At 37.4% G+C, this 18,096-nt stretch overlaps 1 protein-coding gene across 12 annotated transcripts in view; it reads right to left on the bottom strand.

Annotated features, from left to right (window-relative positions):
* The window catches only part of DTNB (dystrobrevin beta), a 283,356-nt gene that overhangs the window by 178,243 nt on the left and 87,017 nt on the right, over positions 1-18,096 (bottom strand). For all 12 annotated transcript variants that reach the window (XM_081253610.1, XM_081253609.1, XM_081253605.1 and 9 more), the window contains one exon: positions 8,200-8,285. In XM_081253610.1, the coding sequence (XP_081109736.1) occupies positions 8,200-8,285 (86 nt within the window). The remainder of the gene's footprint in view (positions 1-8,199; positions 8,286-18,096) is intronic.

The raw sequence follows: 18,096 nt of genomic DNA, 5'->3' as shown, positions 1-18,096 counted from the left end.
ATACAAAAACACATAGGGGTCTTCCCTGGTAGCGCAGTGCGTTGAGAGTCCGCCTGCCGATGCAGGGGACCGGGGTTCATGCCCCGGTCTGGGAAGATCCCACATGCCGCGGAGCGGCTGGGCCTGTGAGCCACGGCCGCTGGGCCTGCATGTCCGGAGCCTGTGCTCCGCAACGGGAGAGGCCACACAGTGAGAGGCCCGCGTACTGCAAAACAAAAAACAAACAAACAAACAAAAAACACATAGGGAGGAACTGTCAAGAAAGAAATTTAGAAGCTTGGCCTTGAAAAATAGAATTTGGAATGATGAGGTTAAAACAGCTGGTGGGTGGGGGTCTGGGGACACAACTAGAGAAGAACAGGATAAATAAAACAAATGAACAGATATAACAAAACAGAAACAGACTCACAGATACAGAGAACAAAGTGGTGATTACCAGTGGGGAGGGGCAAGATGGGGGTAGGGAATGAAGAGGTACAAACTACTATGCATAAAATAAATAAGCTGCAAGGATATATTGTACAACACAGGGAATATAGCCAATATTTTACAGTAACTTTAAATAGAGTATAATCTCTAAAAATATTGAATCACTACGTTGCACACTTGAAACTAATATAATATTGTAAATCAACCATACTTCAATTTAGAAAAAAAAAGGAGAGTAGGATAAAAGTCTCTGTGGCAGGAATTTATAGAGTGTGTCTATTAGTGGTGGTAGGCAAGAAACAGTGCATCCAAGAGAACATTCTGACTATGATAATTTATATTGTGAAGTAAAGGTAAATAGAGATTGAATAAGAAAAGTATGTTATGAATGAAAACTTTGAAAGAGGAAACAATTTGGATTTGGTTTAAAAATGCTGAAGTAGGGAAGAAATATTTAGAAAGTTAGGTTTCAAGAAAATTAGACTGTTAATGACTGGCAGAATGAATAAAAGAGGAAGAATAAGATTGGCGACATCAGCTAGAAAACCCTGTAAATAATGCACAAGTAAGGAAGTGTGAGTCAGAATTACAGGAGTGACAGTATTGAGGGGAGGGCTTGGTCAACTCCAAGACATTTCAATGCAGGAAACTGAAGTTGATGGCAAAGTGGATTAGAGAATAAAGGAATTTCTAAAATTAGGATTATTTTAAGCTTCTAGCTCAGAAAAAGGCTGACAACCCTGACTGAAATAACCAAATTGAAGATAAAGAAACTTAGCTTTGAACATAACTGTATTTGAACTAATCAGCAAATTTCCAAGTAGAACCATCCTGTAGGCAGTTAGAAGCAGAGTACTGGGCCACAGTCCGAGACAGCAGATACAGAGTTTTGAAGACATTACCAAGTATGTGAATAACTGATGCCCTCTGAAGGAGGGAAGAGCATCATGACTTAATTTTCAAATAGCTAGCTGCTGTTCTCGTAATGAAGAAAATAATCATCCATTAAATCTGAATGAAAACTAAGGGGAAATACGGGATGTGGCAGACACTGCAAGGTGCCTACGACTCAGTATCTATTTTCCCATTTTCACTCCCGAACTGAACTCTGATTAGAATGGCAATGTGTTCCCCTTAAAAATTACTTCCCAGACTCTTGTGCACGTCGTAATTCTGAAGTGAATTTGTAGAAAAGCTTTTGCTTCCCTGATAGAGGCATCTCTTTCTTCTTTCTACTTAAAATGAGAATAAGGTGCAGTAAAGCAGTCACTTATAATCCTAGGAGGAAGGCCATATGGCAGAGCAGGAAGACAGGAGGAAGCCAAGTCTCTGATGACATCCCTGAGTCATGGTACCAACCTTGAACTTGCCAGCCTCTGAACTTATTGTTGCGTGAGAAAAATAAATCCCAATGGTTTTATGCCGCTGTTAGGCAAGTTTTCTGTTGCCACTCGATGTATTCATAACGGAGAAACTAGCAAGTTAATGGTAGAAATATTCAAGACCAGAGACTTCAGCTGCCAAGTATATACTGATAAATACACATAGGTATAGCTTCCAATCACAAAAACATACGTGTATACATCCACACCACCAAATCTATACCTAACTCATTCAGAGCAATAAAGGAGTGATTAGATAGTGAAATGACTAATTTCCCCCTCAAAAAAAGTATTACTTTCAGTTATACTTAGTTACTAGGTCATAAGATAGATTCAAAGCAGTAAAAAAAATTTTAATCAATGAAAAAAGAAACTATAACTTAATAGGCCCACATTACACTAGTAAGAGAACAAGCAGAAACATGTTTGTTGGTTGGTTGGTTTTAAAAGAAAAACTGGTAGATCTCAAAACTGTTAAGTAATTACTTAGAAGTCATGACTTCTAGAGTTACTTGTTTAAAATAGTTTTTCTGTTTTTTGTTTTTTGGATTAGGCTTCTCATATCTGTAACAAAAACACTGAAAATAATTGCTTATTTTTTATTGTAAATGAAATATAACAATGAATCTAAGTGTGATTTACTATATACATATAAAAATACCTTACCAAAGAAAGAAATAAGAGACAATTTAATAAAAACATCCCCCAAATTAAACGAGTCCTTTAATTAAAGCCCTAAACCCTTCTGGCATTAAGGGAATAAACTGCTTCCCAGATCACTGGTTAATTTCCCCAATAATTCTCTTTCTATTTATACATCTCTGAAAGAGGGTATGCTAATTTCCCATTAGTTGTTTCCAGATAAAAATACAGGCTTTCTCCCTTGTGAAAAACCCACAATCAAGCCCTTACACGCACACGTGTACAAAGTTTTTAAAATATCCTGTCCTTTGTGTAGTGGCATAATAATGTTACTATTCCACCATCTTCACATATGTTTCAAATTTTTTTCTGGTGATAATGACCCTGGCTTTACTCATTGCATCTATCCATCTATCCACTCCCCTCTCATCCCCACATGACCAACCATATACTTTTGCAAGATGATAGGGCTGTTTACAATAAAGACTCAAGTCTATAGAAAAGAAAGCCATTTTTCTTCTGTATGTTAGTTTTCCTGGCAAATGTCTCTCATCTTCTCCTGTCATCCTTCTACCAACTGAGCAACCTAACCCACAAAAAATGTATACACACATCTGCATGTTTATAAATATCTGTATGTAACTAAATCCAAGTGCATATTTTATTCCCAAACTCATGAATATTCCTACATCATTCATTAAGTCAGAGTGAGGCTGGAGGATGGGATTCAGCCATGCCTTGGGCTTCTAGTGTTGACTGAGTCAGGAACTACCTTAGACAAGTCTCCAGGCCTTCCTTGGTTTTTGTTTATCTTTTTCTTTTTCATAAAATGCAGATGTACGACTCATTTCTTACTTGCTTCTAGCTCTAAAACATTTGGGTTATATGAGAAATGTGAATATGGGCAAGTATGCAGATTAAAGAGTCACTTCAGGCTAATGAAGTGAAGAGATGATTAACAGAAACCAGTCAGGACAAATATGCAGTGACAGGTGGTTAGAAGACTGTAAGAGAGGGTGCTAAATTTTGAACAGGTGAAACTGCTTAATTATAACTTCAAAGGTTGGCTCCCTACAGTTTGTTAATGAAACATCAAGGAAGCAAACAATTGAAATGTTAGAACTGCCAGTTCTGAGAAAAAAACACCTCAGGTCATCTTTCCTCTGGCTGCTCAAAGTGTGGTCTATCAAAAACACGCAAAAACAATAAGTAATATAAATTATTATTATAAAACCATTTTTATGCTATAACCCAGAGAAAATAGCTAACAGTTTTATCATTTTGGTATATTTCTTTCTTTTCCTATGTGCATAATAAATTAATTAATAAATTAATTAATAAAATAAAATAAATATATTACCTTTATGCATTTTGATCTGAAGCATATTTTTAAAGGCAGTATATTCAATCGTGTCGGTATCCCAAAGTGTAACTGAGCTCTCACTTTTGGACACTAAAGCTGTTTTAAGTCTTCATATATTATAAAAAGTGTTGCAACAAATATATGTAAAACCTGGGGTACACCTCTGATTAATTCCTCACGATAAACTCAAGAAGCAGGCTGAGTCACTGGATACAAATATTCTTACAGCCCTTCTGACACACTGTTAGAATGCCCTTCAAAATGGTGGCACCAGTTTTCTAAAGGATTTAAAAATAAATTGCATGCATCATCTGCTCCTATCTTTCAGTGCGAGACAGATGGGGTTTGCATAAGAGATAAGTTTCTCAGAAAACAGCAGAATTAGACAAAGTAAATAAATCACATAGTTAAATTAGTTGATAATTAGTATGGTTTAATAAATAATGGGTTTTAACAGTCTGTAAATTTTGCTTCTCTTGAGTTATTTTTTGGGTTTCTGACATTATTGAGTTTTCATCAGGCTGATGATCAAAGTCTGTACTCTGATTATAAATCATTGGTATTTAGAATCCTGACTTAAGTTGCCTCTGAATCTAGGATACAGTCCCTAATGGCCACAACAGTTAACCATTTATCTATAAATGAATGATACCTGGGGACAGAAACTCTCTTAAGAGAGACCTGAAAAGTCTAATTAAGAAATGTTTCTGGACTTCCTTGGCAGTCCAGTGGTTGGGACTTTGCCTTCCAATGCAGGGGGTGCAGGTTCGATCCCTGGTTGTGGAGCTAAGATTCCACACTGCCTCACGGCCAAAAAACCAAGACGTAAAACGGAGGCAATATTGTAGCAAAATCAATAAAGACTTTTTAAAAAATGGTCCACATTAAAAAAATCTTAAAAAAGGAAATGTTTCAAACTAAAAACACAAGTATTGGTTAAGTCATTTTAAATGCCATCTTGACACTAAAACAAGCAAACAAAGACAGATCAAGGAAAAAGGGGAAAAATTAAAGGAAAAAATTCTAAAATAAGAGGCAAAAAGCAAAAAGATAAAAATAAAAGTAGAAATGCTGAGGCATATTCCATAAATTAGAAAACTCTAACTTAATGGGAACATTAACAGAGGTAACAGAAGTAGAGTCAGTGGGAGGAGGCTGCAGAAACTAAGAGCAAAGACAAGGGAACAAGTAGGAAGAAAAAAGTGAATAAATGGTCAAATATCATTTTATGTTACAATACAGTGTTACAGCTACCTTCTTCTACACTATTATTCAGCCACCTCCACTAAGTAGGACATAGCTGTGACTAGAAAGCAAGGGAAAAAGGATTCTCACAATAGCCAAAACTACGAAAGTGAGTGCTTCTCTCAATACGAGTAATCACTTCCTCCATACTCTAACAAAATAGAATGTTAAGAAGGCTGGTTGTGTTTTCTCTGTCAGTAGCATATGAAAAGTAAATCAGAAGCAAAAGGAGACTGCTTGAGACTGGTACACTGATAATACCATCACATTTACCAGCAATAAAGGACACATACACACACGTACACATGCATACACCATCACCACCACCACCAATGACAAAAAGTTCAAAAGCTGAAAAAGCACAGCAGTCTGAAAACATGAGAAGGGATAAACAACCCAGAGCCTCACAATTAGCCCTAAATGCATCAGAGAATGACAACCCTAAGAGAAGAAAAATATTTAAGTTATGATCAGTGAGCTCTGTTTAAAACAGAAGGCACAGACCACACTTAAAGCGGTTTCCACCCTAGATGATTAAAACAAAAAAGTGGAGATAGGCTTCAATACCTGAAAGTGTTACTTCGGTTAAACATCTCACTCTCTAGTCAAGATAATTACAGTACAATAAAAATAATGAAACAGGGGGACTTCCCTGGTAGTGCAGTGGTTAAGAATTCACCTGCCAATGCAGGGGACACTGGTTTCATCCCTGGTCTGGGAAGATCCCACATGTCACAGAACAACTAAGCCCGTGAGCCACAACTACTGAGCCTGCGCTCTAGAGCCCGAGAGTCACAACTACTGAGCCCACGTGCCACAACTACTGAAGCCCGTGTGCCTAGAGCCCATGCTCTGCAACAAGAGAACCCACCGCAATGAGAAAACCGCGAACCGCAACAAAGAGTAGCCCTCACTCACTGCAACTAGAGAAAGCCCACGCGCAGCAACGAAGACCTGATGCAGCCAAAAAAAAAATTAATTAATTTTTAAAAATAATAATAATGAAACAGAGCAACAGATGGTAAAGAAACCTTAATTTTGAACGTGAAGAAGATAAAGAAACCAGATTTTAAATCTATCTGAATCACGTAAACATGCTATTAAGTGACCTAGTGTGGCTTGTATTTCCGTACACAGTGTGTAACGATATGGTGTTGAGCGCGCACTGACGTGTCACATTTGTCTCGGTATGTGTACTTTTGTGCCACTTGAATATTGGTCACTTGTGCTCCTCTAAGAAATTCAAAAGCCACATAAATAAACAAACAAACAAAAAACCCACCTGCTATCACCTGGATCCCTTCAATACTTCACACAGAACTAGGATTTGCACCTTTTCACTAATAGCTACAACAGAGAGCTGCAGTAATTTTAGTTCTCAATCAACAATTTATATTTGGCAAAATTTTAGCACTTACTATGGACCAGGTACCAGCTCTATGTAAATGTAGCAAATTTAATCATAGAAACTTAAAGAGTCCAGAATCATCTAGAATGTGCAGTTATATAATCAATTTTCTATTTTCAACCAGTTTATCCAGTCCTAATAAAAATGGCAATGTATATTTCTTTATCTGGTATCATCATCATTAAAAAACAGACAAAATCCCAACTTTCCTTTTCTCTGTGAATGAAATATAATTTTATCTGTATTATATTATCATCCTCAGAAAAACACCATGTTAGAATTAAGAAAATATTAAGAAATTTCAGCCCAAAAGAGTAATATTTTGAGATACCATGTGAAAAAAACTCAGAAGAGTATTTAAATAAAACTATACTTTTTTTTCTGCCAAAACTTTGTTTTACAATGCAGCTGATTTTGAAATGAGATAACCAGATAACATTGACCAAATATACTAAGACCTTTCTTTAGACATCTAAATCTATATCTAGTGAGCCTTTTAGCTTTCTAACTTTTAATGTCATGGTAACATGTAAGAAAAAGCACAGAAAACAAACATGCACCCATGAAGTAATCTTGCCCAAAAGCTTGTACTTGAATCTGTTGAAGGCTCTGTATCTTTCAATTAAAACAAAAAATGTAGGGCACAGGAACATCACGGGGATGCAATCATCAAAATCTAGTCCATGAAAAATGCCACAAGACAGATGACCCAGTTTCTTCAACAAATCAATTCACAGGTTTTCGCAGCACTTCATGAAAACCCACAGCTTCAATCTCACCTCTGTGAAACCTGCTAGTTTCTTACTCCACGGATACTTGTATTAGGGCGCTTTGAATATGTGTCTCCTACTACAGGATGAGCATAGTGGAGTACAAAAGAGTAGCTTAGAAAGGGCTCTGAAGCTACAGCCTGAGTTGAAATCCCAGCTTCGCCCCCTCAGTTAACTCATCTATAAAACAGAGAAAATACCACCTGCTGCTCGAAGAAATTTTAAGGATTCAGTGAGAAAATATATGTACAGCACCTAGCACAATGCTTGGCATATCTTAGGCAGTGAAGGACTATCTAATGAGTGAATAAATGAAAATGATAAGCAGAAAAATTAAGTAATTGTGAATTTTATCTCCTTCAACTTCATCTAACCACCTTCTAATAGTATCTACTGAACAGTAAAATGCCAAAATGGTAAACAGTAAGAAAAAAATTAAGGAAAGATAAGTGAATAAATAGGTTATCAATTTCTAAATAACTACACTTGAATCTAAGGTACTAAAAAACAGTTTAATCATAAGAAAATACCACCTGATAAAGCATCGAGTGATTAAGAAAAGGGCTAAACTTGACCAAACCCAGTAAAAGTGATGAAATTTATTTTCTAATTAAAAGTGATCAACAAATCACCTTCAAGCATAATTTTTTAATAATATGGAAAACATTTTAAAAGAATTTTTTAAATGTCCACATTACTATTCTGAATCTTTTCAGTCTTCTTGTTTTAAACTAAAAAAAAAAAAATTTAAAAATTAATTCAACCAACTTTTCCATCTGAACAGTAGGTGGCATAACTTACATACTCTGAGCCAGTTGCTGTAAAATGAGTGGTATGGTAGTTAAAAAAACCAAAAAGGTTCAATAGACCATCATCCAAAATTCTGAAAACATTCATTTAAAAGTGTTTAAAAGTCCTAATTTGAAAATAAAATCTTTCAAATAATATAAAAATACTTACATCTCAATTTGTCCAGCATTTTTCCACCACACATGGTTGCTAACATAGCTTTAACTGAAAATACCGTCAACTTGCCTCGGCCCTCACTGCAAAATAAATTATATTAGAAATAATTGCTATCTGGAACCACAAAAGCAATCAAATGTATCACCAGTAAATTGATTCCTGCCCTTCTGTTACAATATTACCACATTTGGAAACCTTGGATTCTTTTTTTCCTTTACAGAATTAAGGCTTCACATATGCTATGTGAACAGTGTTAAAACTAACCTGGTTTATTTGGCAATGAGCTTAGAAACACCCTATAAAGCAACTTCTGTTGGCTTTGTAGGCAAAGGCCAAATGAATGAACCTAAAGTAAACATCCTACCAACTTAGCCCATTAAATCCACAGCTGAGGTGTTTAAGTATTCAAATCTGAGGCACCACCTGGTTTGAATAATAATTCAGAAGTGTGTCCTTCCATCAGGATATTATAACAACAGTTTATTGTTACATACTAAGGCAACAGGATGCATGTTGCTATAAAGATTTTATACTACCTTCATCTTTGCTTGTTTTCACTGTAACAACCTTTATGTTACCATGTGTTTATTCTAAGAAGTTCATCTGTCTCATCTGAGACATGTGTGTCAGATCTCCTGCCACCACTGTGAGAAAAGTGAAGGGGAAGGGACAGTATTACGAATTCTTCTTCAGGAACTAGAAGGATGAAATGTAGACCATAAATGAACTACTCAAAGTAACGCTATACACCACCTGCAGAGCCAGGACAGTAACAGCAAGGCCCCAACCCCTGTGGCCACTGCTCCAACCATTCAACTATGTCTTGGTTTCAGAGAAGATGAAAACTTCACTAGCCAGTTTTTCAAGTCACATATGTAAATTAACAATGGGCTTTTGTGTTAATTTTATAAAGCTTGTGCTTACAAAGTTTCACAGTAACTTAGAGTAAAATACTTTTGCAATAATGAGAACTATATCATCTTGGTTTTGAAAAGAAAATGTCATCCTATTTATATTTACTAATGGTCCTAAGAGAGTGTCTCCTATTTTCCAAACCTTCTTTTTGTATACAGTAAGATCACATCTGAAAAAAGGCAAATGGTCAATAAGCCTGAAAATTCTCAGTGAAAATACTGCCAGGAGACACCAATGTTTGTTACAGTTGATTTTTAACTATTACATCTCATTAAGTTTACTCATAAGATAAAACAGGAATTCCCCAAAACTAGCTAAAATTAGAATGGGACTTTTAATATACATAGTTCATCAGAAATACAGATTCTGTTCCATGCCTTATATAGTACCTGGCAATATATCACCTGGAAATGATAAAAAATAGTCCTATGTCAAATATTCATTGCATTATATGAGCAACGTGAGTGTCTATAAAGAGCAACAACTGTGTTAAAAGTGATGGATTTCCAAGACTGATACAGACCTTTTACAATGGACATTTCTTTTTGGTTGCCAACCACCCAAATGCTGAGTCTACATTTAAGCGCACCCTACCTTATATGACAAGTACACTTCGCACTACCAAAGTATGAAAAAGGAAAAAAAAGAACACTTTCCCATCTTTCTTTGAAACTAAGACAGGGGCACATAATACAAGCTCCACCAGTAAGATGCACTGCTCTAGACTTCAAATAGAAAACAATTAACTTGTAGAAGTAAGAACTCCAAAGAATCCACCTGGCGAGGATGTCAGCAGTAGGAGCAGTTACATCCAGTGTCCTGAGAGCTGGGACAGAGATTCTCATGGCAGCAACCACAACCCAGCATCAGTGGCTTTTGGAGCACAAGCAGCAATATCTACGCCCAGCTTGGTGGCAGAGGTACTTCCTGAGACCAGTTTTGTGGTATGGTTTTGAGCTTCGTTCTTGGCAGTGAGGTCATTAAGCCTACTTTCCCAACCTTCTTAGAAAGCCGATTGGTCACCCATATCCTTTTAATGAATTAGCTAGAGATGGTTCCTACTGCTTACAACTAAGAATTCTGATGGATGCAGCTTCTATCCTGAAGTAAAGTGGCCCAGAAAGATGAAGTGACAAAAGAAAGTATTCCTGAAGCTCAAAGCGAGAGTAAGCAAGCCTGATGACGGGCAGAGCAAGGATGAAGAGCCAGTGCTCACCAGCAGAAAAGTCAAGCCTTGCTGCACAGCTAACGACATTTTTTAAGGTAAACTTGCTCGAAACATTTTTTGCAGACATAGATTTCATGATTTAAGAATACCCAGGAAATTCCACAGGGGAAAGTAAAAACTAATCTTAAAAGAGATTTCCACAGAAATCAGGATACTGATTACCTCTGGGGGAAGAGAGAGGAGTTGTAACACAGAAAGGAGAACACAAGGGGCTTCTGGGGTGCTGACAACATTCTATTTCTTGGCCTCCGGAATATTTATATGGATATTTGTTTTATAACAATTCATTAAACCGTACTTTGTTTTAGGTATTCTTCCGTAGGTGTTTTCTATTTCTGAATAAAAACTGTTTTAAAAAATGAATCCCGGGACTTCCCTGGTGGTCCAGTGGTAGAGAATCCACCTTCCAATGCAGGGGACGTGCGTTCGATCCCTGGTCAGGGAACTAAGATCCCACATGCCACGGGGCAACGGATCCCACGCATCACGACTACTGAGACCGCACAACTCAACTAGAGAGCCTGCGTGCCGCAAACTACAGAGCCCACGTGCTCTGGACCCTGCGCGCCACAACTAGAGAGAGAAAACCCCCACGCCACAACTAGAGAGAAGCTTGTGCGCCACTACAAAGAGCCCGCGCCACAACAAAACATCCCACATGCCTCAATGAAGACCTCGCAACTAAGACCCAATGCAGCCACAAAAAGAAACTAAAAAAAAAAAATTTTTTTTAATGAATCCTGAGGGACTTCCCTAGTGGCGCAGTGGTTAAGAATCCGCCTACCAATGCAGGGGACAAGGGTTCGAGCCCTGGTCCGGGAAGATCCCACATGCCGCAGAGCAACTAAGCCCGTGCGCCACAACTACTGAGCCTGCGCTCTAGAGCCAGCGTGCCACAACTACTGAAGCCCGTGCGCCTAGAGCCCGTGCTCCGCAACAAGTGAAGCCACTGCAACGAGAAGCCCGTGCACCGCAACGAAGAGCAGCCCCCACTCACAGCAACTAGAGAAAGCCTGTGCACAGCAACAAAGACCCAACACAGCCAAAAATAAATAAATAAATTCTAAAATTTATTTTAAAAGAAAAAGAATCCTGGGAAAGTAAGGGTTACCATTACTAGACAAAGGTAATGGTTTAAAGGAGAGAATAATGACAGGGAAAAATACAGGCTAAAAAACATTTAAGATATATAAACTGCAATGCATAAAATTTTCCATAATGAAAATTTCCATAATAAAATATATAAAAAGAATAAAAACATTAAAAACCCCAAGGCCCCAGCCCCAGCCTTAGAAGTCTATTAATAGAAGACTGGCTATTAGGCTATCATAAAAAATAATGAATAAAAACATATGAAAGATAGAGAATTATATCCAAGATAGATTACTTAAAAAAAAAAAAAAGCAAGGCATGGAACAAAATAATTGCTAGAATGCAATCTAGCAATTATGTTAAAAAGGAGAGAGTAAAATAATATTTTCATATATTTATATATGCATAAGCTGTCTGAAAGGATACTGAAAAAATAACATTAGTTGCATCCAGGGTCAAAAGCAGGCAGCCAAAGGAAAGCAATGAAAGAGTGGGCACTTTTCACTTTATAAATATTAAATGTTTATACTAGAAGAGAAGGTTCTTAAGCCAATAACCTAAGCTTCCATCTGAAGACTCAAGAAAAAGAAAAGCAAATTAAACCCAAAACAAGCAAAAGGGAAAATATAATGAGCAAGAACAGAAATCAATGAAATTGAAAACAGGAAATCAATACAGAAAATTAATGAAACCAAAAGTTGGTTCTTTGAATAAACCAATAACATCGATAAATCTCTAGCCAGACTGACTAAGAAAAGAAAAGAGAAGACACAAATTACCAATATCAAAAATGAAAGAAAGGATATCACCACAGGTTTTCTAAACATTACAGAAATAATAAGGAAATATTATAAAAACTTTATGTCCATAAATTCAACAACTTAGATGAACTGGAGACACAAACTACTCCTTGAAAAATAGAAACTATTAAAGCTCACTCAATAAGAAATAGGTAGGGCTTCCCTGGTTGCGCAGTGGTTAAGAATCTGCCTGCAGGGCTTCCCTGGTGGCGCAGTGGTTGAGAGTCCGCCTGCCGATGCAGGGGACACGGGTCTGTGCCCCGGTCCGGGAAGATCCCACATGCTGCGGAGCAGCTGGGCCCATGAGCCATGGCCGCTGAGCCTGCGCGTCCGGAGCCTGTGCTCCGCAACAGGAGAGGCCACAGCAGTGAAAGGCCCGCGTACCGAGAAAAAAAAAAAAAAAAAAGAATCTGCCTGCCAATGCGGGGGACACAGGTTCAAGCCCTGGTCCGGGAAGATCCCACATGCCACAGAGCAGCTAAGCCCGTGTGCCACAACTACTAAGCCTGTGCTCTAGAGCCCACGAGCCACAACTACTGAGCCCACGTGCCACAACTACTGAAGCCCGCGTGCCTAGAGCCTGTGCTCCGCAACCAGAGAAGACACGACCATGAGAAGCCCGTGCACCGCAACGAAGAGTAGCCCCCGCACACTGCAACGAAGAGTAGGCCCTGCTCGCTGCACCTAGAGAAAAGCCCACGTGCAGCAACGAAGACCCAACGCAGCCAAAAATAAATGAATAAATAACAAAAAAAAGAAATAGGTAATCTGAATAGGCCCATATCCATTATAGAAGTTGAATCTGTATTTTTAAGCCTTCTAAAAAAGAAAGCTCCTCATTCAAAGAGCTGTACTGGCAAATTCTAAACATTTAAAGAAGAAATAATTGCAGTTCTACTCTCTTCCAGGGAATAAAAAAGGAGGGAACACTTGCCAATTCTTTTATGAGGGCCAGAATTATGCTGATAACAAAAACGCATACATACAACAAAAGAAAATAAGAAGTCGGTATCCCTCATGAACCCATATACAAAACCTTCAACAAAATGTGAGCAAATCAAATATAGCAATATATAAAAACGATTTAAAAATCACAACCCAGGGGGCTTTATCCCAGTGATGTAACACTAGTTTGACATTTGAAAATTAATCAGTACAAAGAGAAAAGCTATACGATCATCCAAATAGATGCAGATGACAATACTCAACATCCATTCCTGATAAATCCTATTGGAAAATCAGGAAAAGAAAAGAATTTCCTCAGTCTGATAATGGGAACCTTCAAAAAAAAAAAAATAACAGCTAATAACATCATACTTAATGATGAAAGACTAAGTACTTTTCCACTGAGATCGAGAACAAGTCAAGGATGACTGCTTTCACTACTAGAATGCAATACCACATTGGAGAACACAGCTGGGGCAACAAAGTAAGAAAAAAATATAAATGCATACAGATTGAAAGTTTAAAAATAAAACTGTATCTACTCCAGACAATATGACCTTCTGGGTAGAAAATCCCAAAGAACCTACCAAAAAAATATATAGAACCTACCAAAACACTATAATAAGGGACTTTAGCAAGGCTGCAGAATACAAGGTCAACATAAAAAATTCGAATTTCTATAAATTAGCAAAAGAAAATTGGAAATACAACACCACCAAAAATACGAAAAACAGATAAATTTTTTAAAACTTATGTTCAAGATGTGTATGCTGAAAACTACAAAATGCTGATGAAAGAAATCAAAGAAAATGTAAATAGATACACCATGTTCATGAAATGAAAGACAATATTGTTAAAATGTCAATTCTCCCTAAACTGATCAGAATCCTGTTATGATTCAATGCAATCCCAAATTCACAATAGGATATTTTTGTAAAAATCAACAAGATGATTCTTTGTATTTCCTTAGAGTTCTAAACCCAAATCTCAATAAGGTATGAGAATAGAAGATACTATTCAGATGCCTAAACCCCACCCTGTTCTTGGTACTTTTAAAAAGTTCCTCGGGCTTCCCTGGTGGCGCAGTGGTTGCGAGTCCGCCTGCCAATGCAGAGGACACGGGTTCGTGCCCCAGTCCGGGAAGATCCCACATGCCGCGGAGCGGCTAGGCCCGTGAGCCATGGCCGCTGAGCCTGCGCGTCTGGAGCCTGTGCTCCGCAATGGGAGAGGCCACAACAGTGAGAGGCCCGTGTACCGAAAAAAAAAAAAAAAAAAAAAAAAAAAAAAAAAAGTTCCTCATGTTATTTTAATATGCATCCAAAGCTAAGAACTACCAGCACAGAGCTTCGAATGCAATTCTAAGACTTTGGCTTGTATTTCACAGGCAACAATAAATCAAAGGACATGACCAAAGAAGAAAGAGAATTGATCATATTGTGTTTGTATAGCTCCTTCTGGCTCCAAATCTCATGTTCTTCCTTCATAGAGACAAAATAATATCTATTCCTTGCTACAAAAAAAGAAACTAATGTCATCTATGCAGACAGGAGAGTGTGGCAGAGCCCAGCATACTGGCAAGAGACCCAGGTGAAAATCAACTCTGTAACTGAAGGAAGTGCTCAGCAATAAATGCCATAAAACAGGTCTTAATGGGTCCATGACATCTTTACTTCTAAAAATTATTATAATAGCATTTAAACAGCACTTTTTCCTAATCTTCAAAATGCTTTAGAAACACTAATATTCTCAACATTTTGCATCCCTTATTCAAATATTCTTTAACTCAACTCTGTTGCAAATAATAGTCCTGGATTCAGAAAGTCTTATATTTAAATACAGAATAGCAGCTATATTTCTCAGCTGACCTGGATCAGCACTAAACACCTGTGTCCTTTTCCACTCATTAGGATTATTACTGGTCTCAACAGCTGGTCTCAGGTCAAGCAGTCTGTAGATGCATTAACAGAATAGTGCATTAACTCAACTAATTATTATCAGTAACACGTGGCCCCTTAACTCGTCATCTCTCGTTATCTATTTTCCAACCACTTTCCTATTCACAGCAGCCACACAGCAATCTCCACTCAATCTCCCACCCAGCCAACAGTGGATCTTTTCTCCTCTGCCTGCATGCTCTTCTGAGTCTGCAAATGTATCTGCACTTAGCATTGCATGCTTCATTGAGGGTGAGGGGATATGCATCTGAGTGTCAATACGTAACCCAGTAGGATAGAGGGAATATATGTCAGGTTGCGGGTGCTTTAAGTATGGGGGAAAGGAGAGGTATCTGAGATTAAGGGTCATAGTAAATGTGAGGGGGATGAATCTGCAGGCAGGAGAGATTTGAAAATGATGCTTAGTGAACCTTTTTGTTTAAGAACCTGTTTATAAATATGTAACTGTGCATCCTGAGAATGGAGGAATGGGCCTGAGCCCACTCTTAATTATGAACTAATCTTTCCCACTTATAATGCTTACCATCATTTACAACTTTAGGTTCACAGTTTCACCTACCAAAAGGTTTATTCACCCTTCGAAAGGAAATATTAATATAAACAAGTTAATAAATGATATATTTAAAGATACTTATATTTATTAAAGATATTTATATAAAAATCTAAGTATAACAGCATGAAGACACAATTATCCAATAAAATTAGTGAATGGGTAGCTTCACAATTCTTACTTCCTCAAATCATGTTATTTTTATTTTTCTTCAAAAAGAAAAAAAGTTAGCTCCCTCCTTGCAACTATTTGCTTTGTAGGCCAAACTTCAGCATTTACTCCTTTGCTCTGAATGCTTTTCTTGGCATTGAAATCCCTCAGTCTACTTTAAGTCTAACTACAACTTCCTATAACTGCCCCCAAACACAGCAAAGCGAAAGTGCCGCTTTTACTTCTGTAACTTTTGGTTGGAGCGCTGCATTCTTTCTCTGCAATTAGAGGCAGTAGGGAGAAGCTGCAGTCACTTAGCAGCCTAATCCCCTATGATTCTGTCCTTTATCTGACTGATTACTTCTTGGAAAAACTCATTCTTGATGCTTCCCACCATACATCTGAATTTAATCCACATACCCTGGTCAAGTTACATTTAAAACTGAATAGTCAGCTGCCCCTGGCCATCGCATATATAACCTCACCAACATCCATGTTTTCAGTACTTCCAAAGTAAAGTCCAAGTTCATACCAGAATCAGTTCTCTTCAAACAAGATCTGGAAAGATCTTTAACCTGGCTTCATCATAAAAAATGTGACTCACTTAAAATCTGGCCTAGCTGGAAAGTTGGGTATAACTTTTTTTTAAAGGTATTTAAGGTATAACACAATTAACAATGAATATTAACCCCTACAGAAAGATACTAAAATGAAAGGATAAACAGGTAATATGTGTTGAAGATGACAGGAGAGAAGAAACTGTTTATTTTAACCCCACCCACACAGAATCCCTCTGGGGAGCACCCTCCCTCAATAAGGAACATGATGATTCTCTGTCTCAGACTTCTCTGCATGATTCACCTCCATAGATCCATCATTTTAGAGTCTGACAATAAACCATGCCCATGACTTCTAAAGAGAGTTCTTATCACCCAACACTGAGAAAACACCACGATTAGCTCTGCACCAAGCTAAGCAGTGAGTCACCCTGAATAAACACTGTTGAGTTTTGACATGCAGGTGCCTTCCCAAGTCTCTGCACTCCTCACTTGTGCCTTTTGGATGGGAATTTGCTCATTTCAGTTTAGTAAAGTCTCAAATTTTTTGACATTTAAACTAACCCAGGGACTTCCCTGGTCGTCCAGTGGTTAAGACCCCACGCTTCCAATGCAGGGGGCGGGGGTAGATCCCTGGTCGGGGAACTAAGATCCCACATGTCGCACAGTGTGGCCAAAAATATATATATATATTTAAACTACTGTATATAAAATAGATGACCGACAAGGACCTACTGTATAGCACAGGGAACTATACTCAATACCCTGTAATAACCTACCATGGAAAAGAATCTAAAAAAAGAATACATATATATGTATATATATGTATAACTGAATCACTTTGCTGTACACCTGAAACTGGCACAACATTGTAAATCAACTATATTTCAATAAGAAATTTTTAAAAATAAACTAACTCAAACTGGATGGTGTTTATAGCTTTGCACTATCTAATAAGAGCTTGCTACTCAAATGAATACTTTTGAAAACAGGACTATAGGGAGCACTATTTACTTAAGAAAACAAGCTGTTTCTACATTTTTGGCAAACAACTGTAAATGCTGTCAACCATAAATGAGTACTTCTCACATGAAAAATAGACTTCTACTTCAGAAACAGTATTACCAGTCCAATTATCACATGTAGCTAAAAGTAATGAGAGCATTTCTCCTTGGTTTTCGAAAACTCATATTTTTCCAATTAATCTTCATTTACAAAACTTCACAGTGAATGGATTATGCAATAATCAACAGCAAATCAAGAATCCATTTGGCAAATGTCAAATAGATTAATCAAGTAAAATCAACACAGAATATTATTCAAATTTACCACAATCAGAATGCCTGCTAATTTTCATTTCAATCTTACAAATATTTATTAAGAATCCAGCATTATACACTTTGCTGTACAGCAGAAAATAACACAACATTGTAAAGCAACTATACTCCAATAAAAATGTTTTAAAAAGAATCCAGCATTACATTTATTGAGGAATCAAAGAAATATAAGGTAGAATCTCTGCTCTCAAAGACTTTCAATCTTATTTGTATAATTACGAAGCATTTGAGAGCATCATACATTTGAAAGTCAAAATAATGATATAGATAAGTACTACAGGTCATCATAGGGATGAAAATGGGATTGGTGATTATAAGGAAGGCTACAGGGTAGGTAAAAACCAGGCGGGTGGGGCAGGAGA

The sequence above is a fragment of the Mesoplodon bidens genome (genome assembly GCF_964165515.1).
Source record: "Mesoplodon bidens genome assembly, chromosome: 14".
NCBI lineage: Eukaryota > Metazoa > Chordata > Mammalia > Artiodactyla > Ziphiidae > Mesoplodon > Mesoplodon bidens.
Note: the sequence above shows the minus strand (reverse complement) of the source record. Positions and strands in the feature narration are given on the sequence as shown.